The sequence below is a fragment of the Pan paniscus genome, chromosome 1 (assembly GCF_029289425.2).
Source record: "Pan paniscus chromosome 1, NHGRI_mPanPan1-v2.0_pri, whole genome shotgun sequence".
NCBI lineage: Eukaryota > Metazoa > Chordata > Mammalia > Primates > Hominidae > Pan > Pan paniscus.
Window position 1 is genome coordinate 63,563,783 of NC_073249.2, and position 26,344 is coordinate 63,590,126.

Genomic DNA, 26,344 nt, shown 5'->3' on the forward strand with positions numbered 1-26,344 from the left:
ATTCATCTTTGGCTATTTCTGTGATTTTCATAGGACAGACTCCCAAAATGAGATAACTGAAAAGATATGAACATTTGAAAGGCTATTGGAGACACACTGCCTTCCAGAAATGTTGAACCAATTTATCCCCCTGCCAGCAGTGTGTAAGGGTGTTCACTTCCCCATACCTCTGTAATACTAGGCAGTCGTCACCCTTGTTATAGTCAGAAAATAACTCATTAATTTGCATTTTCTTGCTTACTAATGAGGGTAAACAGTTTCTTCACATTTGTCATTATTTACTCTTTTGTGAATTTCCCTTATGCATTTTTCTACTGAGGGTATTTGCCTCTTTCTGATTTTGAAGCGCCTTTGTATGTATTAAGGTTAATCATGGTTGTCAATAACTTGTGATGCAAATATTTTTTCTTGGTGCATATTTTACCTTCTCATTTCACTTTTTTTCCTTCCCATGAAGAAGTTGTAAAAAATGTATCTGTAGTTAAATTTATATATTCCTGCATAATTTCTGATACTCTGATTCATTTGTAAAATATATACTTTATAATTAATTTTAAAAATAAGTTAGGTTTTAAAGATATAAAAATATTTTAATGAGACTGACTTATATTAGTGAGTTTTCTTGACCAGTACTTTCCAAAAGCAAGAGTGCAGACCAGATATATTAGAATCATTTAGGGTCTGTGTTAAAAATACAAACTCCCAGACCCTACCGTGGACTTGCTAAACCAAAAATCTTTGTGCCCAGAAATCTGAACTTTCATCAAGCTCTCCAGAAGATTCTAATTTCACTGCAACCATACTTAGCTCTAGTCTAGACAGAACATAATTTGCTAGTTAAGCTACCAAGAATGCAAGCTTGCCCCCTAATGGTTGCTCAAAAACAAATTGCAAGTACACAATTCTTAAAATTGACAAGAACCATGACACATACATCAGATGTGATTCATAGAATCACAGTGTCCAAGGATAGTAAGGGGCCTTAAAGGTCATACAGTGTGTTTCTTTATATTGTGGGACCCAGATCCCCCAACAAACACACTTAAAGACGGCACAAAGATCTTTAAGCAGTTTTAGGCTTGGAAAATGTACACGATTAAGTAGAAAGTGAACATGACTTTTCAGAAATCATTTTAATTCATCTAGTTCCAGATGGTAGAAATTCTCTTATTTGTGCCCAGTTATCTTTTTTTTTTAAATTAGATGGAGTACTGAAAAAAGTAGAAACAGAAGTTAGATTTGAAAAGCAGGCATAATTAGGGAAAGAAAATGTAACTCCTCATTCTGGCAGCTCGTTTCTTTTGTTCAAGTGGCATGGCATGCATGGCAATAGTAAAAGGTAGTGGTGGCAATGGTGTGGGTGGAGGAGATGGGCTATGGGTGTCACTGGCTATGAGACTTCGTGAATCTGTGATTACCTCAAAAAATGTGTGCTTGTACTTCCAGATTACTATGATCTCAAATTTTATGAAGCAGTTCTGATACAAGCTGAAGGAAACAGTCATAAGCATGATTGATGGAAGCAAGAGTAAACACTGCAAATAAATTTTTAGCATATCTGCTAAACATGATAAAATGGTGAAGTTTAAAATTTACTTGGCTCTATTTTAGGAAAGCTGGCACAGCAAAACACATTGACAAGGTCAATGTGAATCCTTTTAAGTGAACTCATGGGAGCCTAAAGTTCAAAGCTAAAGTCATGTAAACATTTAATGTCTAACAGGACTACATGCAAGAATCATCCCAGCATTAAAACCCCACAGAATATGGAATGTTAATTGCCGTGGTGGCTCTTATGACTGAAAAGGGAATCTCAGGAGACAGACACATCAAAGAACCACATAGCATAGATGGACTACTTAGATCAAGGGTTGCAGAACCATGTTTGGAAAATGAAAAGCAGTTAAAAAATTATAACTTCCAGGAACAAGAAATTACAGTTGGAATCCTGATTATTGCTGCACAGTTTTAAAAAGCTGCTTTTAAAATACAGAAATTCTTTTTGACTAGTTTAGGTTAAGACACAGCTTTGTATTATGTTTCAGGAATTTAAAAAATTTCTTGACAAACAGAAAATTCAAAACAATAACAAATGGACTTTATTATTTGAATAAAAAGCATTTGGACACATTGTATGTTTTTCTTTGCTTGGAGATGGAGTTTTGCTCTTTGTTGTACAGGCTGGAGTGCAGTGGTGTGATCTCGGCTCACTGCAACCTCTGCCTCCTGGGTTCAAGCAATTCTCCTGCCTCAGCCTCCACAGTAGCTGGGACTACAGGCACCTGCCCCCATGACTGGCTAATTTTTGTATTACCATGTTGGCCAGGCTGGTCTGAAACTCCTGACCTCAGGTGATTCACCTGCCTCGGCCTCCCAAAGTGCTGGGATTACAGGCATGAGGCACCACGCCCCGCCACATTATATGTTTTTAACCCTCTCTGCACATATGGAATAGAACAACAGCAACCCCACTGTGTAGTATGAAGAAGTATATTAGTAAAGTAAATGTAGTAGAACTCCAATTGGGTTGGCTTTTCCATAGGGCTTTACTTAACAAAAAGGCATAGACAACACACATGAAAAACCTGATATCATGTTAGATGTAGGCCTCAATGTCCTTATTTTGAATTTTTTTAACCCTTTAGACTGGATGGCATAAAGATATGGATTTTCTTTTATCAAATTACCTTTGGATATTGAAGCATGAATTTTAAAACCCAGTGTCTCTTCTATCTGGTTATAGTCAGATTCCACAGAGGATGCATGAAGTGTTTCAACCAAGAAAGGCATTCTTCCCTGTGCCTGATCATAGAAAACGGTGTGGTTCCATGTGTATGGGATGCTGATGCCATCAATGGTGAACAGCCGGGTTGAGTAGGCGTACAGCTGCCCAGGACCTGTTTGAATGTAGTCCTCTGTGTAATCCTAAGGAGAACAATGTGGATTTGAAGATCAATATGGCTCATACTAATTTTTTTCCCTTAAGGGGACTATGAAATGCAGAATGAGGGGAGAAAAAGGATTAGGAGCTAAAAAACACACATCACGCATGATGGTAAACATTTAATATGTGTTAACTTTTAATCCTAATTTAATACCTATAGCTTTAATACCTTAAAGCTATAAGGTAGCTTTAAATTGCCATAGTTTGCAGACTAGAAAAATAAGTTTGTAGAAATTAAGCAACTTTCTCATCATTACATTGGTACAAAGTGGCGGAATGAGGATCTGAATTTGGATCTGCTTGGCATCAAACCCTATGTTCTTTTATTTATTGCCTCCTTCATGAGAAAATGTATAGGGGCTAATAAAACTTGTATAATAATTGTACAGTAGTGTTCAGGAAATAACATAAAGTTTGAACCCTTTAATTATAACATAGTTGTTTCATAATTTTGCTGTCATAAATTTCAGTTTAATAAGAGACTCAAAGTTGTAGGTCATGAATAAACAAAGATGTGAAAGGGCGATTGTTATCCTTTAATTTCTGAAATATTTTATGGATGATACACAAAAATGTTTATGCAAGAATTACTATCCTCTTTGTCTAAAGAAAATTAAACAAATGCCTTACATCAAGTATTTGATCTTGGTCCTGATAGGGAGGGTGGTAAAACCATTAAGAGAGTTTGTAAAAACTTGTCCCTGAAGATTTTTAAACAAAGATCAGATAGTTATTTATAGCCTTGGTAGTTTGGACATTTTCCCCCACAGAGTGAACAAGTTATCTGTGCTCATTCTATGGACCTTTCACTCATCATTACTCTAATAAGCAGCAAAGACAAGTTATCCTGGCATTTTACCTTTACAGTGACTTCAGCAGGTGACTGAAGCTGTAGGACATAGCCACTCACAACGATATCTAGCAGCAAAGCACCATCGGAATCCAAGCCCCGGGCAATATGACTCATCTGCAAGATTTCTCCTGGGAATTACAAGACATTCATTTTGACAGCAAAAAAATATGGTTTCTGTAAGCACAGAGCAGATTTACCTTACATATCAGTTCAGCTATGCTATTTGAGTTCAAACTTGAATCAGTATAGATGATGAGAACTGAAATAGCACTTAACCTCCCAATTAAAGAGTTAGGTTTATTGAATTCAGTTTCTTTTAACATTTCTTTTTATGTAGCAAAAATGTGGCAAACGGTTACACGAATTTCATACTTTAAATTCACAGGCAATAACAAAGCACTCTTATAAAAATGAATTGTCTGTGACTGGCAAAAACCACTAGTCTGGCCACAGTGCTTTGTTCTTTCTGATGCTTCAAAAAAGTAACAAAGGACATCTGAGTAAGTGGATGCCCATGAAAAGAACCAATTGTCTTCTCCACTGATTAAATGTTGATTAAAGATAAGCCGTCCTCAAGCCCCTCTTCCTTAAAGGTCACTGCTATTGAGGCTGACCAACTGTGAAGAGGCTTGAAATGGAGCTCTCTAAACATCCGTATGTACATGGAAAGGGTCATGAATGGCTAACCCATACTCCTTAAGACTAGGGATGAGTGAAAAGCCTTTAGGTTTGCTTTGTTTCTATCTTTTTCATAAAGAATTGCTATAAAGTATCCTAATTGGATCTTGGTTTAAAGACAAAGAAGGTCTTTAATTAATAACAGTAACTCATTTTCCTTCTTTGTTTGGTCTTTAATATCCTCTCTATGGATTTAAAGAGAAAACATTTTTAAAAAGAAGAAAAGAGGAGAGGAGAAAAACTTTTAGGGTATAAAATGACTGCTTGAGAACACATGACCTCTTATGATCTTATGTTAGTACAAGTTTACAGGAAAATATGAAATTGCTTTTATATCACTTATAAGATTGCGTAAAAAGTTTCAAATTATTCTATGTGGGAACAGGTATTTTTCTTAATCACCTATCTTCATGGCACTTTTTATAGTAATAGAATATTAAATTCAGCTGACACTAACCAGTTGCAAATTCCACTTGAGTTTCTCTTTTGAAGACTGCATTGGTGAGGGTAAAGCCATTGACTGCTTCTCCTATTTCCTTTGCTGTTGTCCAATAAATGGGATTTAGAATAGAAACTATCTTTCTCATTGCTGAACCTAAAGAAAAAAAAGGATAAATAAGGTGATAGCAAAATTTTTAGTCTATTTTATTGTCTTCATAGCATATTATTCACAAGGATGAATTCTAAATAATGTTGAATACCAGAAACAAATACCAGTACCTCATGTATGTTTGTTTAAAAGCTTACCATACTTATGAGTTAGTAGTAGCATTCTCTAGAACTTTAATGGAAGTAATAAGATGAAGAATAATATATAAGTTTTTAAAAAGAGGCTTAAGGCAAAGACTTACCAAGACTACGAGGTACATTGGTAATTTTGGCACGTATTATTCTAGTATCAGAGTTAGGGCTATCAGTTATTGTGGCATTAAGGAAAGCAATTCCAAATTCAACATCATTAATATTTCCAATAACACTTCCTCTGGCTCGCTGGGGCCCACCTATTGGGGGAAAAAAACATTCCTGGATAAGGATGCAATTTCATCAACATTACATGGGAGAAAAGAGGGCCAGTATTCAGAGATGCTACAAATCTTTTCTCAAACATCAAAAAGGTCATATGACATCTGAATTTAATAGTGAAATAAATAAGCTTTTAAAACATTCTACTTTCACATAACACCCATCATCCCCCATAAATCTAAGATCCTTCTAATCTGTGCACATCATAGTGTTATTAATATTTCATAAGCCAAAGAATACAATCAGTGTCCAGTCCCCAAACTAAAAAGAAAGAATATGTTGGTGGTGGTGATGACAATGAGAGTTTATTGAGCATGTCATGCATGATGGTAAACATCTAGTATGTGTTAACCGTTTTAATCCTATCAACAATTCTATAAGGTAGCTTTAAATAGTGATAGTTTGCAGACTAGAAAAATAAGTTTGTAGAAATTAAGCAACTTTCTCATTATTACGTTGCTAGAAAGTGGTGGAATGAGGATCTGCTTGGCATCAAACCCTATGTTCTTTTATTTATTGCCTCCTTCATGAGAACATCCAGGAAAAGGAGAGACTTCATCAACAAAACAGCTTCTAGGCCACTGCCAATGTAAACGTGGATTATCTAAGGACATTGTTCAGTCTTGGGTTTTAGAGTGAGGGTTTATCAAGTTCTTCATATTACAAATATATTGGAAGATGCTTAACTTCAGAGAGATTGTGCTTTTGCCAGTGCTATAAAATTCATACCAAGGTAATCTGGTTGCAAAACAATTATAAATTTTTAAAAAAGGGCCTCAACATTAATTTCATGCCTTCTTTCTATTGTTCAACAAAATTATTGGTGACTAGCACAGAATAGGTGGTTAATGAATGTTTTTCAAAATGAATTTCATGCTTTGACAAGAGAAGGCAACATACTGGGAAGTAGCTGATAGTCAAATCCATTAAATATTCATTATCTGATGTATTTTAATACATTTTAAAGCAATCACTAGGAATTTCAGATACTGTTATGTACAAGCATATTTAATTTTATCATACTTTGCTTTGTTGCTCTTTGCAGACACTGCGTTTTTTTTTTTTTACCAATTGAAGCCTTGTGGCAACCGTGTGATGAGAAAGTCTACCGGTGCCATTTTTGCAACAGCCTTTGCTCACTTTGTGTTCCTGTGTCACATTTTGGTAATTCTTGCAATATTTCAAACTTTTTCATTATTATTATTATCTCTTAGGGTGTTCTGTGATCAGTGATCTTGGATGTTACTATTGTAATTGTTTTGGGGTTTCATGAACCGTGCCCATATGAGATGGTGAACTTAACGTTTTGTGTGTTCTGGCTGCTCCATCGACCACCAGTTATTCCCTTGACTCTCTTCCTCTCCTTGAGCCTCCCTATTCGCTGAGACACAATATTGAAACTAGGCCAATTGTTCACCCTACAATGGTCTCTAAGTGTTCAAGTGAAAGAAAGAGTCTCATGTCTCTCACTTTAAATCAAAAGCTGGAAATGGTTAAGCTTAGAGAGGCAGGCATGTAGAAAATTGATGTAGGCCAAAAGCTAGGCCTCTTGCATCAAAGAGTTAGCCAAGTTGTGAATGCAAAGGGAGAAGTCTTGAAGAAAATTAAAAGTGCTACTCCAGTGAACACACAAATAAGAAAGTGAAACAATCTTATTTTTTATATGGAGAAAATCTGAGTGGTTTGAATAAAAGATCAAACCAGCCACAATGTTCCCTTAAGCCAAAGCCCAATCCAGAGTAAGGCCCTAACTCTCTTTAGTTCCACAAAGCTTGAGGTAGATGAGGAAGCTGCAGAAGACAAGAGGCTTAAGGACAGAAGCCATTTAAGTAACATAAAAGTGCAAGGTAGAACAGCACATGCTGATGTAGAAACTGGAGCAAATTATCCAGAGGTAGCTAAGTCACTGATAAAGGTGGCTACACTAAACAACAGATTTTCAATGTAGACAAAACAGCCTTCTATTGGAAGAAGATGCTGGCTAGGAATTTCATAGCTAGAGAAGTAAAATCAATGCCTGGCTTCAAAGATCCAAAGAACAAACTGACTGTCTTGTTAAGGACTTATGCAGTTGGTGACTTTAAGTTGAGGTCAATGCTCATTGTGAAAATCCTAGGGCCCATAAGAATTGTGCTAAATCTACTCTGCCTCTGTGCTATAAATGAAACAACAAAGCCTGGATGACAGCACATCTGTTTATAGCATGGTTTACTTAATGTTTTAGGCCTATTTTTGAGACCTAACGCGCAGGAAAAAAAAAAAAAAACGATTCCTTTCAAAGTATTACTGCCCATTGACATGTGAATATTCACCGCAGAGGTCTAATGGAGATGTACAAGGAGATAAATGTTGCTTTCATGCCTAATACAGCATCCATTCTGCAGCCATGGATCAAAGAGTAATTTTGACTTTCAGGACTTATTATTTAAGAAATAAATTTTCTAGGTCAGGTGCCGGTAGCTCACTTGAGGACAGGAGTTCAAGACCAGCTTGGCCAACATGGTGAAACCCTGTCTCTACTAAAAAAAATACAAAAAATTAGCTGGGCATGGTGGTGGGCACTTGTAATCACTTGGAGGCTGAGACAGGAGAATCGCTTGAACCATGGAGCCAGAGGTTGCAGTGAGCTGAGATCACGCCACTGCATTTGAGCCTGGGTGACAGAATGAGACTCTGTCTCAAACAAAAAAAAAAACAGAAAGAAATATTTTCTAAGGCTATAGCTACCATAGTGATTCCTTTGATGGATCTGGGCAAAGTAAATTGAAAACCTTCTGGGATGAATTCATCGTTCTAGATGCCATTAAGAACGTCTGTGGAAGGAGGTCAAAATATCAACATTAACAGGATATTGGAAGTTGATTCCCCCCATCATAGATGACTTTGAAGGTTCCAGACTTCAGTGGAGGAAGTAACTACAGAAGTGGTTAAAAGAGCAAGAGAATTAGAAGTATATCCTAAAGATGGGACTGAATTGCTACAATCTTATGATAAAACTTGAATGAATGGGGAGTTGCTTCTTACAGATGAACAAAGAAAATGGTTGTTTGATATGGAATCTACTCCTGATGAAGATGCTGTGAACATTGTTAAAACGACGACAAAGGACTTAAAATATTACATAAACTTAGTTGATAAAGTAGTGGCAGGATTTGAGAGGATTGACCCAAATTTTGAAAGTTTTACTGTGGGTAAAGTGCTTTTTAACAGCATTGTCCACTACAGAGAAATAATTCATGAAAGGAAGAATCAATTGATGTGGCAAATGTCATTCTTGTCTTATTTTAAGAAATTGCCACAGCCACCCTAACCTTCCGCATCCACCATCCTGATCAGTCAGCAGCCATCAACATCAAGGCAAGACCCTCTGCCAGCTAAAAGATTGACTTGCTGAAGGCTCAGATAATCATTAGCATTTTTTAGCAGTAAAGTATTTTAAAATTAAGGTATGTGCATTGTTTTTTAGACATGATGCTGTTGGATACTTAATAGTACTACAGAATAGTGTAAACATAACTCCTATATGCACCAAAACATTCATGTGACTTGCTCTATTGCAATATTCACTTCCTTGTGGTGGTCTAGAACTGAATCTGCAATATCTCTGAGGTATGCTTGTATTATATATTGGAGAGAAATACAATTGCATTCAGCCTCAGAAAAATCAGTAAGTACTTTACCATTTTAATTTACATTACTTTTATTATTAATACTGAGAGAAAACATTTTTTCATGATGATTCAGCCTTCATGGTCTGTACTACATTCATTTGTTTGCCACGAATTAAAGAAAAAAAATGATGAGAAAAAAAAAAAAAAGACATGAAGCCTGCCTTCATAGAGCTTATGTCTGAATTGGGGAGAAAAACAATCTAAATCCCACAAATAAATGTAAGGTTGGAATGCACTACTATCTACTATTTAGGGAAGTTTGAGAAGGAAGTAAAAATAAAGAAGAACCTTAAAGTTTAAGTCTTAACTAAGCCAGGGAGGGCAGAAGGGCTTTCTGGGTAGGGGACAGAGTATGTGTCACTCTTTTGTGGGTAGTGGCTTGCCACATCTGAGAGGGCAAAAGCAGTAGAAAGCGTAGAGAGTAATGGAAGCCATGCTGCAAGATGATGCAGGAAAGTAGAGAGCCAGTCAAGGCCCGGTAGGCCATTTTGGTTCTTATCCTTAGTCCTAAGCAGGGAGAAAGAGGAGTATTAGGACCACTAATTTACTTAGCTCTCTGGGTCATCGCTGACATTTTGACCCTGGTTCTCTAGTCTCACAGAGGGACTTGAGTCCCAGTGCTCAAAAGACTCCTTGTTCTGAATACCTGGCTGGGATCCCTGAAATCCTCTGCCAGACTCTGCAACCCAAACTGTCAACCTATTTGGACTTCCTGATGCCACTGGGGCCCTGCTACTACCAGAGGCTGAGCTACAAAGTGCATCAACTGAAGCTGACACCATGCCTCAAAGTTGGAGCCTCAAAGTCATTGTTAATTAGTCGATAATGTTCAACAGTTGTTGATGGTAGTAGACTATCAACTTCCTTTAGCTTGTCTAGGTCCTATATGTTTTTAAATGTAAATCTCTCTCACTCTGTCAAATGATCTTGATTTTTCAGGAACATTTTATTTCTAAGAAAACCTTAAAGCTTTAGAGAGTCTAATTGATATCTTGACACTTCAACAATATAAAACCGTTATTGTTGGTCTTCTTACAACCTTTAGAAGCCTGCCTTCTGAGACAAGGTATTGAGTATTAGCTACCATTTCTTGGAATCCCAGCAAATTCTAAGACCCATGAGTTATAGACTTCTGAATTTTTACATCACTTGCTAGATGCAATGCATGACTCAGGCTGAACTTGATAACTGAACTCCTCTTATTCTTTCTCCTCAGACTGAACTGATTCTTATTTTACTTCCCACGCTCATGTCCTTCAAATTCCCATCCACAGATGAACAGCCTCCAATTGTAGCTTTCTTTAGATATTTAGCCACTGCCCCACCTTACCTTCAGTCTGGAGTCTCAGCCCATTTTTCCCCACTCTGCCTCACCCTTTTTCCTGTGAATGCCAGGACTATATCCTTTTACCAGGAAGCCTGGAAGGGAGAAAGCAGAGGCTAGAACCCAGCCTTGGACTGATACAGAACTGTACCAATTAGGAGCAAGAAAGCACTTTTTTTTTTTTTTCTAATTCCTCCTCTCAGGGTTGGCATTGTTTTGTAATTTGTGACACCTTTCTCTAATTTGCACAAAGGCTGTAAATGTGCTACCAAAGTCCAATTTAGTTGCTTACCTGGACATGCTTGTACATTGCACCTGGTCACCTGAGTAGTGTCTCCGGGACAGGGACGGCCACCTTTAATTGGCACAGGATGGTCGCACAGCCGCTTCCGAGTCTTTTCACCTCCTCCACAGGAGGCAGAGCACTGGCTCCAACTATGCCAGCTTCCCCAACTTCCATCCACTGTGAACAAGAATGGAATGGTCACTGTTAAGAAATTGGCTTCAAAATCTTCAAAATCTATACTTGGGGTGCCCCTGCCTATACAACTTTCATTTTAAGGTCTGAAGCAATAGGCCTGCTACAATGAGCACTAAATGAAACGCTTTACTTATTCAACTGCCAGAAATCAAGAGGCTCACCAGGACACATGTCAGTGTTGCACCTCTGGATCTGGGAGTCTGGTCCCCCACAAGCTCTTCCCCCATTGGAGGGAGGAGGGTTATCACATGTGCGGTACCGCCGCATCTGCCCTCCGTTACACGTCCGGCTGCATGTTCCCCAGCCACTCCAAGGACTCCAGTTACCATGGGCTACAAGACAGAATAATCTGAGATGAAAACAGAGCCCCTAAAATGAGAAGTGGTCAACAATGACATTCATCCAAAAAGTATAAAAAAAAAAGTCTCAGCACCTAAAACAAAACATACAAGTCTATAAATAGGCAACTTCCAAAGGAAGATAGTTTAGCTTCGGTTTTTACTAGAAACTGAGTATGCATTCCTGTATTTGTGTGATTCAATTTAACATACATTTGTTGAGTCTTAAAATATTACAGGAGCTGGAGGGTATAAATGAGACAGGATCTCTGCTTTTGATAAGCCAAGGCTGTAAACTTCAGGATACAATGTAACTCAGATTTCCAGATATCAAGTTGCTGCAAGGGTCTAAAAATCCAGGTTGATGACTGCACTAAGGCAGAGAGCTGCCTGCTTGCCTTCATAAAAGAACTGTAAGCATCATGAAGAGTTAGCATGCAGGGGTGCTCTCATTCTTATACTCTGGGGCTAGTCCTATATAGAGCAAGTGAAATAGGACACAGCTCCTGCCCCTATGAATCGAAGACATCTAGGGTATTATACAGACATGACAGCAACCTTACAACATTCTGACATCCTAAACCAAAGGTTGAAGAACCAAGTAACAGAGTATTGCAACTTTAAGGAATTACAGTCATAATGAAACTTTATGAAAGTATAATGTTGACTCACTATTTCCAACACTCACTTGGGCAAGGGTCACTATTGCAAAAATCACTCTGGACATCACTCCCTTCGCATTTCCTTCCTCCATACTGGGGCACAGGGTCGGAGCAGTCCCTTGTTCTCTGTCTGGCACCTCCTCCACATGACACAGAACAGGCACTCCAACTGGCCCAAGTCGCCCACTTGCCATGAACTGGAATAAGGGAAAAAGGTACATGCTTTCTTACTACCTAGGAACCATCGTGTTACACTCTGGGCATTGTTAGTTTGAGAGATGTTCCTGTGGGCACAGTTAGAATGGGATAGATTCTTGTTGACATACTACCTAGATAAGATAGGTAGATGTTAATTTATTAAGGTATAAACAGTGTATTTCTCTTACTTGGACAATGTCTTTCATTGCAAACTTGCATCTGTGTTTCTGCTCCACCACAGTAGGACCCACCAAACGCTGGTGGTGGGTTATTACAAAGTCTTGCTCTTGTCTGAGTACCTTTCCCACAACTTTCGCTGCATGTTCCCCAAGGCTGCCAAGCGCTCCATGCTCCATGAACTGCAAACACCCCAAAAGACAGTTTCAAGTCACAGAACCGTGCTTGTTTAAAGCCAAAATTATATAAATAAATTTACTCAGTAATGAGATAATTAGCCCCCAATCTAAGAGAATTGAAACTGAACCAAATGAAACATAACAAATGTTGATCTTTCTCCTTCTGGTTAGATTTTCAGAGGAATTTGTGTCTATAGGGAAATTCAGAAGGCTTACCTGATGCCAAGATAAATGTTTAAAATCACCCAAAGGAGCTATTTTATTACAATTAAATTTACTCAAACTACCATATATAAATACAGTCTGAGTGTTTAAGCCCTTAGCTAAGTATTTGTCTGTGTTCTTTGCTCTGGAGAAAGTGAAAATAACTGGGAGCTTGGGAACAAGGCTGTATAACAGATTGAGATGTGGTTATAGACAATACAAATATTTCCACAAAGATAATTTGGACCCTAGACAGCAAGACCACATCCTTAAGCCTGATTCAGCTTCATATCTACATATGTACTTGGATCTTTCAACAACATGATTTGCACAGCTGTAATTCTTTGGAAAACTTTTTCCATTACATGTGTTCATGAATTAAAGTTCTGAATAACATACTAACCTGCTTCCTAAACAACATAAAAAGCTGACTAGTAGTTTCCAAGGAGTGATATTAAGGCCTTCCTTTGGGAACTAACACATTACATCATTGGACCACAAGAATGAAACAACCTTATGTTTTACCAGGTACCTGGGCTGAGATTCAACATTATGGCTTTCCTTATATACAAGTGAATACCAGGTCATATTTTTGTTTTCAGGGAACTTGCTAGATATGGAGCTCATAAAGTACATCTTTTGGTCACCTGGTTTAATCAAAATATGAGCAGAAATAAGAGCCTCAAAGGCTGAGTGTAAATATTCTCCAGAACAAGTTGAAAACCATGTAATGAAATTATCATTTGTCTGCTTTGGTTAGAAAAATATTTTTAAATGCATGTTATAGTTTCTTATAGTTAATGGGTTTCTGACTGAGTTGACTAATTATCCTTGTGCTTTGTAGACAAAAACATAGTCACACAAATCTATTTTAGCCAACAAGAATTTGCACTAAAAAGTATTTGGCTAAACCTCAGAGGAAAGAAGAAAGCCTTTAAATATATGGCAGATATTCAAAACTACTTCTGTATTAATTCAGGCTGTGGATGCTCATAGCCCTCAAATATTGACTGTATGATTTCAAAAATTCTGAAGTTCCAATTATTTTAATACATTTTATTTTCAAGGCTGTTGGTTAACAAAAGCCTCAGCCTCTTACAATATAATGCCATTTAATATAGATGCATTTTTAATTGGAGGGTTAACAATTGGGTAACATTTATTCATTTCTGTGTCATTTCTACTACATATAAATACAGGTTTTCAGCTAAAGACTTTTTTATTTTTATTTTTTAATCAATATGGAAAATCCTAACTAGAATTGGACTTCAAGATACAAAATGTTGTAGAGTTCAAGTGTTTCTTTTATAAGAATGGAATGATAGCAAGAAAAAAGGATAATATAAACTGGAGTTGGCATAAAACATCATGCTATCTAGATGATGCAAAAAAACAAGAACTAAAAACACAACTACCATTTGACCCTGCAATCCCACTATTGGGTATATGCCCAGAGCAATATAAATTGTTCTACATAAAGACATATGCACCTGTGTGTTCATTAAGCACTATTTACAATAGTAAAGACAGAAGCAACCAAAACACCCAACAACAGTAGACTGGATAAAGAAAATGTGGTACCATACATACCATGGAATACTATGCAGCCATAAAAAAGAATGAGGCCCCATCCTTTGCAGGAACAGGGATGGAACTAGAGGCCAGTATCCTTAGCAAACTAACTAACTCAGGAACAGAAAACCAAATACTGCATGTTCTCACTTATAAATGGGAGCTAAATAATGAGAACACATGGACAGAAAGAGGGGAACAACAAACACTGGGGCCTACTTGAGGAAGGAGGGTGGAAGGAGGAAGAGGTTTAGAAAAATACATTTGGATACTATGCTTAGTATCCAGGTGACAAAACAATCTGTACATCAAACCCCTGAGTCATAAGTTTACCTATATAACTAAACCTGAACATATACCTCTGAAACTAAAATGAAAGTTAAAATATTAAAAAACTACAGAGGGATTAGTAGGTAAGAAACATGCAAAATATTATAACTGAATTTGTTACACTATGTTGCAGTTTTAATTATGGCAGGGTAGAGGAGCACAATGCTAGGAATGGGTCTCCAGGCAGACACTCTGGGCTTGAATAACTATTCTGCCCTTACAGGCCATGCAATCCTGACAAGTCACTTGGCTGCTGTGTGCCTAGTTTCATCATCTGCAATATGCAAATAATAAAAGATAATTTATTAGAGTTGAGGTGAGCAGTAATGAGTTCGTAGAAGAAAAGTGCTAGGAACAGTACAGGACACATAGTAAATCCTACATAAGTGTAAGCTAGGAGCTATGATGGCTTTGCTCAAAGTTCTCAACAGTTTTCAGACAGACACTTGAAAAAATGGTCATTCTTTAATCTGTAGCTATATATGTATTTTAATGACAATGATTCTCAATTGTCAGGACAGGCCATCACCGAAGATATCAATCTTAAAAAAGATTTGCAGTTTAAAAACACTCTTCTAACTGGGGCAGGGAAAGTACAAAATAAGTTTGAAATAACTATTTGCACCAGAAAGTAAGGAAGTACTCAAAGAATCATGAGGACATCTCAACACTGAAGCCAGCCCAGACAAGCCTGCCTCCACTAACCTATTCTAGGATAATGTGAACATGATGATAAATAATGACAGTGTATGATAAACCAGGGGTCCTCAATCCCGTGGGCCACGGATCGCTTGGCAAGCGAGCAAAGCTTCATCTGTATTTACAGCTACTCCCCATTGCTAACATTACCACGAACTCCGTCTCCTGTCAGATCAGCAGTGGCATTAGATTCTCATAGGAGTGTGAACCCTATTGTGAACTGTGCATGCGAGGGATCTATGTTGTGTGCTCCTTATGAGAATCTAATGCCTGATGATCTGTCACTGTCCCCCATCAATGCCAGAAAGGACCTTCTAGTTGCAGGAAAACATGCTCAGGGCTTCCACTGAGTCTACATTATGGTGAGTTATATAATTATTTCATTATATATAAAATCTACAATAAATGTAATGTGCTTGAGTCATCCTGAAGCCATCCCCCCAACCCTCGATCTGTAGAAAAATTGTCTTCCACAAAACCAGTCCCTGGTGCCAAAAAGGTTAGGTTCCACTGTGATAAACCATTGAATAATACCTGAGTCCTGATTGATATAAATCACAAAGTAAAGAAATGAGAAAGTTCTTGACAGAGGTCAGTAATAGATATGGAAGATAATGATGGAGTTAGAAAATAGCTATTTTGCAAAAATCATAGTAATAACTGATTCAAGCAGAAATCAGAAATGGATGCTAAAACTAGTGGGTGAAAGGTTGATAAGATGTTTATAGAGACTCTAAGTTTCCCTACAAAATACTTATTAATAATAGAAGTAAAAATAGTAACTATACAATGACAGACACTACCTTAAACAAGTGAAGAAAGTTAACACCACCAGTATGGGACAAACTGACATTATGTGCCTTTTGAAACGATGCATGGAGAAGGACACAAAATCATTTCTGTGGTGTTCCTGCCAAAATGCAAAACCTACATGTAATCATGAGGAGATGTTAGACAAATCCAAATTGAATTGTCTTCTCTAAAATACTTGGCCTGTATATTAAAAAATATCAAGTTCATGAAAGAAAAAGAGACTGAGAAAATTTTCCAATTAAAAGAGACTAAAGGGACACAACAAATAAGTACAAGTGTGATCGTGGATCGGATCTTGAAATGGGAGAAAAAGAGTTATAAAGATATTACTGGGACAACTGGCAAAATCCAAACATGGCCTGTGGATTAGATAACAAGATTAGATAATGAAATTAGATAATAGTAGTATCAATGTTAAATTTCCCAATTTTGATCACTGTACTATGTTCATGAAAGAGAATGTCCTTGTTTCAGGAAATACACAAAATTTCACCTAGATAGTGTTACATAGAAATTATCTGTACTCTTCTTGCAACTCTTTTTTAAGTTCAACATTGTTAGAAATGAATTGTACTAAAGCCAAGTATCTTCTGCCCCCGAGATTTTCACATACTTCCTGGATGAGAAATGCTGTCTTAGGCTGGCTGCCGATTTTGCAGTGGTGAGCTGAGAAATATTTAACAACCAGCTCTCTAGGGGTGAGGAGGAAAACTTGTAGCATCGCTAATTTTTGTGATATAGATACTCCTACTACAGCTGATATTTACCTACCAATGTGGCATCACTAAATTTTCATACATGCTCTTATTGGGAAGAAATACATGCTTTCATTGAATGGCTCTAGGACACCACCGATATTATGCTCAAACAATAGCTAAATTCAGTTGGTTTAGGGACTGGGGGAAATAACTAGAGAAAGCCTTTAAAAAAAAAAAAAAACAAGCCAATAGAATAGTGAACAAAACAACAGTAAGTAACCAAACAGACAGTAGTAGGCGAATAGTTACTCAACATGAAAAGAAAAAACTGGCTTTTATTTTAGGATATTTACAAATATCATTTAGTTTATAGATGACAAATTACACAAAATTGCTCAATCAAGTATTTCCTGCTCTTTTAAATTTAGAACATAATGTTATTACAACCAGCTTTTAAATTCTTTAAGACTAAAATAAATGGCTTCTCGTTTATTTTAAGATGTCAGGACAGTACTTCGTTTTTGTAATGTAATCAAAGTTCCGAATTGCAAATCCAGATACCTACAATTTAAATAAGCTTCATAATTAGATCAACCTGAGTTCAAAACTTTGATTCATTTTTTATTAGCTGTCTATCCTTAGTGAATTACTGCACATTATTTTCTAAATCTTTCCTCATCTGCACAATATGATGCAATACCCAATGTAGTGAATACCTGTCCCTTTTTGGTTTGTCCGTTATTTCTTTTTCTGATCATTCCAGCTAAGATATCTCTCCAAGTTGTACTCCATCATTTCAAGTCTCTGAGTTTTTTGGGTATGTTGATAAAAACTGGAAAGATATTGTTTATTATTTTAACTCTAGCAACTAGAACAGTGTCTTGATGACAAAGTAAGTGCTCAGAAAATATTTGTTGGATGAATGAATGAATAAATGAACAGCTCCTCTACTTTGCATGATTTCTTTCTCAACACTCTTTACACTAGGTAGACAGTTCACCCAAGATGGCTATTAAAATACCCTTCTCTTGGACTCACTTGAGTTCAGGGGTAAACATGTGACCTGAACAAAAGCAAACAGGGTTCCTTTCCAGAGACTGATATGAATTCTGAGAGACAAGGGAACTCTTTTTCTCTGAGGCCTCACTTAGATTATAAGGCCCCTGTGAGCCAGTAGCTGTCAGCAGCCATTGTTTCCACCACATGGAAAGAGTTTAATAGAGAATAAAGCCAAAGAGAGGAAAGTAGATATGAGAGATGGAAAACATGCTAGTAAAAGCACTGTCCAAATCCTTGGATTCAATTATACCTGAAAATTTTCTACTTGGACTTGTTTGATTTGTCACTTTAATTGGAAAGAGTGCTAAAACACAAAATCAATAACAATACACAATATTAACAATATAAAGCACCTAGCATGGTTCCTATTATGTGGCAAGTATTTAGTGAATGACAGCGATTCGTATTTACCCCTCACCAGTTGTGTGTTTCTGGGCAAGTCTTTAACCTCTCTAGGGTTCATTTATCTCACCTCGAAATGGATGGCTGGATTAGATGTTACTTTATGACCTTGTAAATACTTATGTTTTCTTTACATGATTGAGAAATACACTCCAGTTTGGACCCTTTCTTCAAGTTCAATTAAAGCAGGTATTTTGCTTAACATCAATGAATGCCATACCTTTACAAGTTTATCCATGAAAGAGAACTAAGAATATAGTGAATGAACATATTCTTAAGGGTAGAGGCCATAACATCTTTTTACAATGAAGAAGAAAAGGCAAATGTAATTCTTTCATAGGAGTTAAGATAGAAAAGTTTTGTTTATCTTAGCATTATTGGTGGTTTCTCACCTGGGCAAGGCCTAATGTTGCACATAATTATTTCCACAGCATTCCCTTCACATGGCCGCCCACCATGCTGAACTGATGGATTATTGCAAGTCCTGGTCCTGGTTCGGTTGCCGCGTCCACAGCTCCTTGTGCATTCTTCCCAAAGACTCCATTCCGACCAGCTACCATCCACTATACAAAGGTGAACCATTACACCATCAGGTATATTTCAATTGGGAATACTTACACTGGGGCAATCCATAGGTAGAAGACAGAAATGAAGGTCTATTAAACACATGCCTATCAGTTAAATAAGGAGGTGTACCTGGACAAGGCTTATTTTGACAGTTTCGCATTTCCAAATCTGAACCTTGGCAGGGCTTCCCACCATTGGCTGGAAGGGGCTGGTTGCACAGACGACTCCTCTTTTGGATGCCTTTTCCACAGGTGACACTGCAGGCTCTCCATGCAGACCACTGGGAAAATCCACCATGAACTGCAAATAAAACATTGTACTTTGTCTAAGCTTTTGCAAATAAAACATTGTAAAGGAGATTTCATTTAAGATATGCACGGGTTACAGAGCTAAATATATAGTTGCTGAGAAATAGCTTATGGAAGCTCTCCTTTAAGGAAAATTAAAATCCAAGAGAGAGAGAAGAACTTCAGTTAGCCAAAGTTTCTTCTCAGATCGAATCCTCACTCACTTGCACATGGCTGCTGGAAGAGTTAGAGACCAACAAGTTTACAAACTGTTCACCTTTTGGACATAAGTCATTCTTTGCAGCAAAACATATACACTGATTTCTAAGAATAGATTTAGTTGTGAATCAAAAATCTAGTTTGGGATTTTAAATTAAAACCTTGGCATTTTAAAGCTCTAATCTGTGTTGGTTTAGGCCCTTCAATCTGTAAATTTTGATGATTTTGTCCTCTCCCCATCATCTAAAAGTATGTTAAGGTGACAGGAGACTTGGACTAAAGTGCTTAATAATTTCCATGATTTGAGTCACCCCAGGTACTGTTTACTATGAATATTCCTCTGATCACACTCACCCTGGACTATGACTGGCACTCTGACAAGGACAGAACCCATTAAGTTTCGAGCAACACATTCAAATTCAGAGGTATCTTCTTTCTGAGCATCAGCAATATATAATGAGTTGTTGGACAACACGTTAACCCGGTCATCCCAGGAAATAGAGTGCCCTTGACGGGACCATGTAATGGTTGGTTGAGGCTCTCCAGTTGCCTGACAATTCAATATGATTTTGCCACCAGCATTAATAACAGTTTCCACTGGCTCAAGAGTGATAATAGGAGGACCTACGGAAAAAAGCACATAGTGTCTCAGTTTTTGTGGAGTTCCAGCATTTTTTTTATCATGTATTATACGGCAACACTATTTTGAAAAAAGTGATTGATTTGTTTATAAAACACTGTTGCTTCCCAACTAAGATTATAGATTATAATTGCCATTAATACAATTTTCATAATTCTTTTTTATTTAGTAAATGTCAAAAATTTAAAATTCCTGAGATTAGCCTAGAGCATGGGCTCTAGAGTCATGTTTCCTGGATTCAAATTCTGTGTCTGCTCCTTACTACCTCTCTGAGCCCCATGTCCTTAAAAATGGTGCCTAATTCAGAGGATTCCTGTTAGACTCAACAAGAGGATGTGACTACAACTTTTGAACAAGGTAAGCACACAGTGCTCTTAGTTACTATTATTTTTGTCTGTGTTTTATATGGTGAACATTCACTTTTTTCTTTTGATCATTTTTGAGGTAAAGAGTCATTAACTCATTCTTTTTTTTTTGAGCCAGAGTCTCCCTTTGTCACCCAGGCTGGAGTGCAGTGGCACGATCTCGGCTCACTGCAACATCTCCCTCCAGGGTTCAAGCAATTCTCCGGCCTCAGCCTCCTGAGTAGCTGGGATTACAGGCACCCGCCACCACGCCTGGCTAATTAACTCGTTCTTTTACCACTGGCCATCATTTATTCAATAAACATGTACTGAAAGCCTGCTATTTGCCAGGCATTGTGGTGGATGCTGAGAGCATATAGAGAAAAGATATTCTTTCTAGTCTCAAGGAGCTCACAGTCCACTGATAAGACAGACTTGTGCTATAGCATACCTATGGAACTAACGTGTAGTAATATGGGAGCATAAACCATAGTAATAATAGATCAAACAAAAGCATGCCACTGGAAATGGAGGGGAAAAGGAAGACATATCCAAGAATTATTAAGAAAGTAGAAATGATAGAACTTTGTTACGGATTGGTATGGGTTAAAGGGAAGAACTCATGACTACAGGGTTTTGATTTGGACAATATGGTATATTTGGGCAATGCAATAGCACACAACAGGAAGAACAGATTTGTGGATAGGGAGTAAGGAATGATAATTTGCATCCATTTAGGACTGTTGAACTTGAGGTATCTCTAAGACATTCATATAGCGATGTCTACATGACAGGGATATTCATATCTAGAGCTCAGAATAAAGATGAGCAAGAAATATATATGTGTGAGTCTTTCATAGTGAATAAGATTGCTTCAGAAGAGAGTCTAAAATGAGAAGAGGGCCAAAGACAGAAATCATTGCAACAGCATTATTTAAGAGATGGACAGAAGACAAGCTTATAAAGATACTCAGAACGAATCACTGAGGTAGGAAGAAAATCAGGACAAAAATGGTATTCTGGTAACCAAAAAGGAAGGAGGGAGATATTAACAGTGTCTATAGTGAATGACAATGGCTGAAGTAAAGTCCTTGGAAAGATTGTAAAAGGAACTGCATGCAACTGCCGGCAGAATGTTTACGTCTATATTGGTCTACAGTGCCAAGACAGATGATAGAATATGACAGACTTCATTGGGAAGAAGAGTTGAACTGGATCTTCAAAAATAAGTAAGATTATTTGAACAGAGAGGAGAGGGGAGAACACTTGGAGAGAAAGACACAACATGGAGATGGAGTTAGTTCTTTTTCTTTTTCAAGACAATGAACAGAATAGAAAGGATGGTTCACCCTGAAGAGTAACAGCATACAGGGTTGTGAACATTGGTTCAAATACTAAAATAAGAAAGGTTTTCATTTAAATAAGAAAGCAAAGGGGGCAGCATATACATTCTTGAGAAGGAGCATGATGGGATGAGAGCAGTGTTTTAGTGACATTGAACTGAAAGGCAGAATGATTTGTTCAGTGAGAGGTAATAGATAATTCAAGGTGGTGGCTGCATATTTTAGACTGAGAAGTGTATCTAGAATAAATAGAATACAAATAAGACAAAAATAGAACAAAAATGTGTTTTGTTGTAATATTAATATGTTAGTTTTTTTCTGCAAAGGTATCCGTGACATGTTGTCTTTTAAAAAAGTAATTCCTTCATGTGAGGTTTGACTCTCTTAGCAAGTGTCACATAAAGCATTACTCTGACTTATGCTCATCACCCTACACAATGCCTTCTAACTAATGTTTATATTAACCTCACTCTAGAAACTTTCAGGACCAGTGCTTTTATTTCTCTCCTAGTTTCCTGATTACATTATGTATTCAATAAACTGTTGCTGCATAAAGTAAATACCTCAGGTTTATCCCTCAACACTAAGTGACAACATGACTAAATAAGCTTGTCTGCTCGTATTAAAATGGCTAAATTATCAAATAAACTCAGAACCTTAATTTAGATACCATACTTGAACATTCCCAATTGCATATAAAGCTATAAATTAATACAATAAAATTCCATATGTACATACTTCAATTGAATTAATTTCATCATTCACATAATAAATATGAACACTTTAAATAAAAATATCGCTTCTGGTACTTTAATCCTAATTTGAACCAAATTATATTTTTGACTATTTAATATGCCTCACTTACTAAAATGAATTTATTGTCAATATGTGCAGATGAGCTGCTCTAATGTAGCTTTTTTTAAACTGGGTCAGTGGATTGTGTAGTGTCCTACCTACGTTCACTCAACATTTATTTGGAAAATGTGGCATATTATATTCTCTCCTTGTTGAGCCATAATTCACACCAACATATTAACATTTCTGGAAAATCTGCAGTAAAGAAATTTGGTATGCCTAAGAAGGGCTGAGCACATAGTAACTGTTCTTTATATATTTAATAAATAAAAGAACTCTGTTTAATTCATTTTTCTCAGATTTGTTTGAACATAGAACTATTTTTTCCTAATGACATCCCATGTTATCATTTGATAGATATGTTCTTTAGTGAAACATTGTATTAGATACTTATTAAATGTCTATCCATCTATTTGAGTCTTACAGAATTATATAGTTTGGCAAACAGCTAACTAATCTAGAGCATCTCTCAATAGTGATGAAGAAAATGTAAACTCACCCTGTTAAATACTGAGCCTAGTCACAAAATGACTTGACTTGCTTAAATTCTCAACCCAATGACATTGTCTTTGGGTCAGCCCCTTAAGTGGTTCTGTAAACTCTCCAGTGGGTCATTGGATTATTTTATGTTTATCCAATTATGGATGCTCTGTTTTCCGATGACTCTTACTGAAGGGCTTCCTGATGAGCATGAGAATCTCACCCAGAATGTTTAGTTATTTCATGAAAGATGACAGCCATCAAGCTGGAGCACTTTTGAGCTCCTTTACATTAGTCTTTATTTTTAATAAGTATCTTAAAGTGCCATAAATGGCAATCTTTTTAAGCATGTTGAAATAACTGTGGTGAATTGTAAGAAGGGGCACTCCATTGAATATGTTGTAATTAAAAAGATTATAAATCTTTTGGGTATATACCCAGTAATGGGATTGCTGGGTTAAATGGTATTTCTAGTTCTAGATCCCCAGGAGTCACCACACTGACTTCCACAATGGTTGAACTAGTATTCAAAACTTGGAACCAACCCAAATGTCCAACAATGATAGACTGGATTAAGAAAACGTGGCACATATACACCATGGAATACTATGCAGCTATAAAAAACGATGAGTTCATGTCCTTTGTAGGGACATGGATGAAGCTGGAAACCATCATTCTCAGCAAACTATCGCAAGGAGAAAAACCCAAACACCGCATGTTCTCACTCATAGGTGGGAACTGAACAATGAGAACATGGACACAGGAAGGGGAACATCACACACCAGGGCCTGTTGTGGGGGGTGGGGGGAGGTATAGCATTTGGAGATATATCTAATGTTAAATGACGAGTTAATGGGTGCAGCACACCAACATGGCACATGTATACATATGTAACTAACCTGCATGTTGTGCACATGTACCCTAAAACATAAAATATAATAAAAAAAAAGCTCTGCCACCAATCAATTGCAATCTTATACTATATATGTTAGATAAAATAGAGAAAAGTATCTGTGTGTTATCAGATTTATGTTTGATGACAACTGCTCCATCAGCAGCAGAAAACTAAATTAGACACACTGAGAGCTACCACTAATGAACTTGCTATAGAGTTAAAGAAAATAAATACTCTTTATTAGGTAATATTTCCTAAATCAAGTGTTTAATTAGTTTCATTAAGCAACTTACTTTGCAGAGTCAGACTCATGCTGCGCTCCACCACCCCAGCTTCATTGGTAGCTACACATGTATAGTCACCGGCATCTTCATTCTATGGAAATAAGCAGCGTTTTTACAAAAATATGAGCCTACAGAGCAGGGCAATCACTTTTTTCACCATGATGCTAGTTTATTTGAAATTTCATTTTTGAGAAGGAATTTTAATGGAAATAAGAAAACCTACATATGTCTAACCTCTTAAATAGATTTAAAGGAGGGAGGAGGAGGAAGAGAAAGAGGAGGGGGAAGGGAGAAAACAAATTCCAAGCCTAAACTTTCTCAAAATAGCCTATCATTGATCTCCAGGAATACTAGCTGGTAAGAAACCAAAGCAAAAATTACATTATTTTATGATCATCTATCTGGAATTATCTTACTAAAGAAAAATACTAATGCTATACTTACAGATATCTTAAAAAGCATTAAAATAATCAGGACAAATTAACAAATACTGAGTCCTTTCTAATGGGGATTATTAAAACTACATTCAGCTGGACCTTTGTCTAGAGCGTTTGAAATTTAGGAGAGAAAGTGAAAAACTAATTTACTTATACTAATAAATCACAGATTGTAGGTCACATTATATACATATATGTATGTGTCTCTGTGTGTAAATTTATGTAGGACTGCACTAAATAAATTTCAATTTGGTGACTAGAGGCACAGATTTCGCTGAAGGTCTTGTGAATGGAAGAATTCAGGTCTCCTTAACAAACAGTAAGTCAATAAAGGGGAACTGATTTGCAGGTAGTAGATTGGGAGAAGGAAAAATAAATGTTGGTTTAGATGTTTAATTTGAGGTTTCGGTGTATTATCCAAATGGAAGTTCCTAGTCAACAGCTGGAAATGGAACTTGGAAGAGTTTCAGCATTGGAGATACTACAGTTTTAGGAATTTTAAATTGCATGATGAAAAAAATTAGTATTAACATTGGTATTAGAAGTACCAAGGACTTCAGAAATAGTAATAGAGGAAAAGGGAAAAGTGGTAATGAAGAAGGCTGAGCCATATTATTATTATGGCACATAAAGTAGAAATAATTTCATAACAGAAGGAACAATCAACAAATGATATCTAATGTTGAAGTAAAATCAATGAGACTAAAAGACTAAGACTGGTCCACTGGATTGGGTAATTAGATAGTATATTTTAATTATTTCAATTACTTAATGACAGCACATAAGTGGTCTCACCAAATGTGATTTAACAAATTAATGTGTATTCTAGTTGAGACACTTTTGGATAAAATATTTCACTTTGGGGTAATTTGACCCCAAAATTAGAATAATAAACCAAAGCACCACTCATTTTCTGAATTACTGAACTTTGGAAAGGCCTAATATAGTTATCAGCTTACTATGAAATCTACTCTATAATTTATATGTAACTGTGTTTGTAATTCTTCAATTTCCTTGTCCTAAAACAGATCTGAGAAAGTTATCTCCAAATGTTAATTAGTAAGTCAATGATAAGGAACAAGGCAGCCACATTATCTCACTGCACTTATTTGAAAGGGCTAAAATATCTATTTCAATCCTTGTTTCAGTTTTTAAAAGGAGTTATTTGATTCAGATTTTATGATTTAAATAGGAATGTAAGAGAAATGTTTCTTATCTATGGCACTCACAGAGGGGTATTGGCTGTGGGGGTTTAAAGGTGCATCAATCATTCTGGTGTGACTTACAACAGTGCCATAGATGGCCAGGGAGCCATTGCCCAGTTGCCGGATTCTGTGGCTAATTTCAATATCCACTCCCTTTCTGTTCCACTGGATGGTTGGGGTGGGGTCTCCTTTCACCTCACAATTCAGGATTGCATTCCCACCAAGTGGTTCAATCCAGTTAGAAGGATAATCACCTTTGAAGACTGGAGGTTCTGGAAAACAACATAAGACAGGTACAAAGTAAAAGTAAGTGCTGATAATTTCTTTGTGATCTTTGACCTATTTGGAAAAATAATTTAGTAAAGAGGGGAGTAAAGCCACCTTAAAACCTCATGAAATTTCCAGAATCAACTCTTCATGCTAAATCACCAGATAATTTTGTCAATTTCAATATTCTAAGGGGATGATTCCACTGTGTGTGAA

At 36.8% G+C, this 26,344-nt stretch overlaps 1 protein-coding gene across 4 annotated transcripts in view; it reads right to left on the reverse strand.

Moving 5' to 3' along the window:
- HMCN1 (hemicentin 1) overlaps positions 1–26,344 on the reverse strand; it is a 462,896-nt gene that overhangs the window by 34,064 nt on the left and 402,488 nt on the right. For 3 of the 4 annotated variants that reach the window (XM_003815598.5, XM_063598296.1, XM_063598297.1), the window contains 13 exons: positions 25,943–26,133; positions 24,229–24,310; positions 19,733–20,002; positions 19,002–19,172; positions 18,698–18,868; positions 12,361–12,531; positions 12,001–12,171; positions 11,136–11,306; positions 10,786–10,956; positions 5,327–5,476; positions 4,933–5,070; positions 3,804–3,925; positions 2,688–2,925 (listed from right to left, as the gene is read on the reverse strand). In XM_003815598.5, the coding sequence (XP_003815646.4) occupies positions 2,688–2,925; positions 3,804–3,925; positions 4,933–5,070; positions 5,327–5,476; positions 10,786–10,956; positions 11,136–11,306; positions 12,001–12,171; positions 12,361–12,531; positions 18,698–18,868; positions 19,002–19,172; positions 19,733–20,002; positions 24,229–24,310; positions 25,943–26,133 (2,217 nt within the window). Of the gene's footprint in view, positions 1–2,687; positions 2,926–3,803; positions 3,926–4,932; positions 5,071–5,326; positions 5,477–10,785; positions 10,957–11,135; positions 11,307–11,984; positions 12,172–12,360; positions 12,532–18,697; positions 18,869–19,001; positions 19,173–19,732; positions 20,003–24,228; positions 24,311–25,942; positions 26,134–26,344 lie in introns of those variants that run through there. The other variant, XM_063598300.1, reaches the window with a different exon arrangement.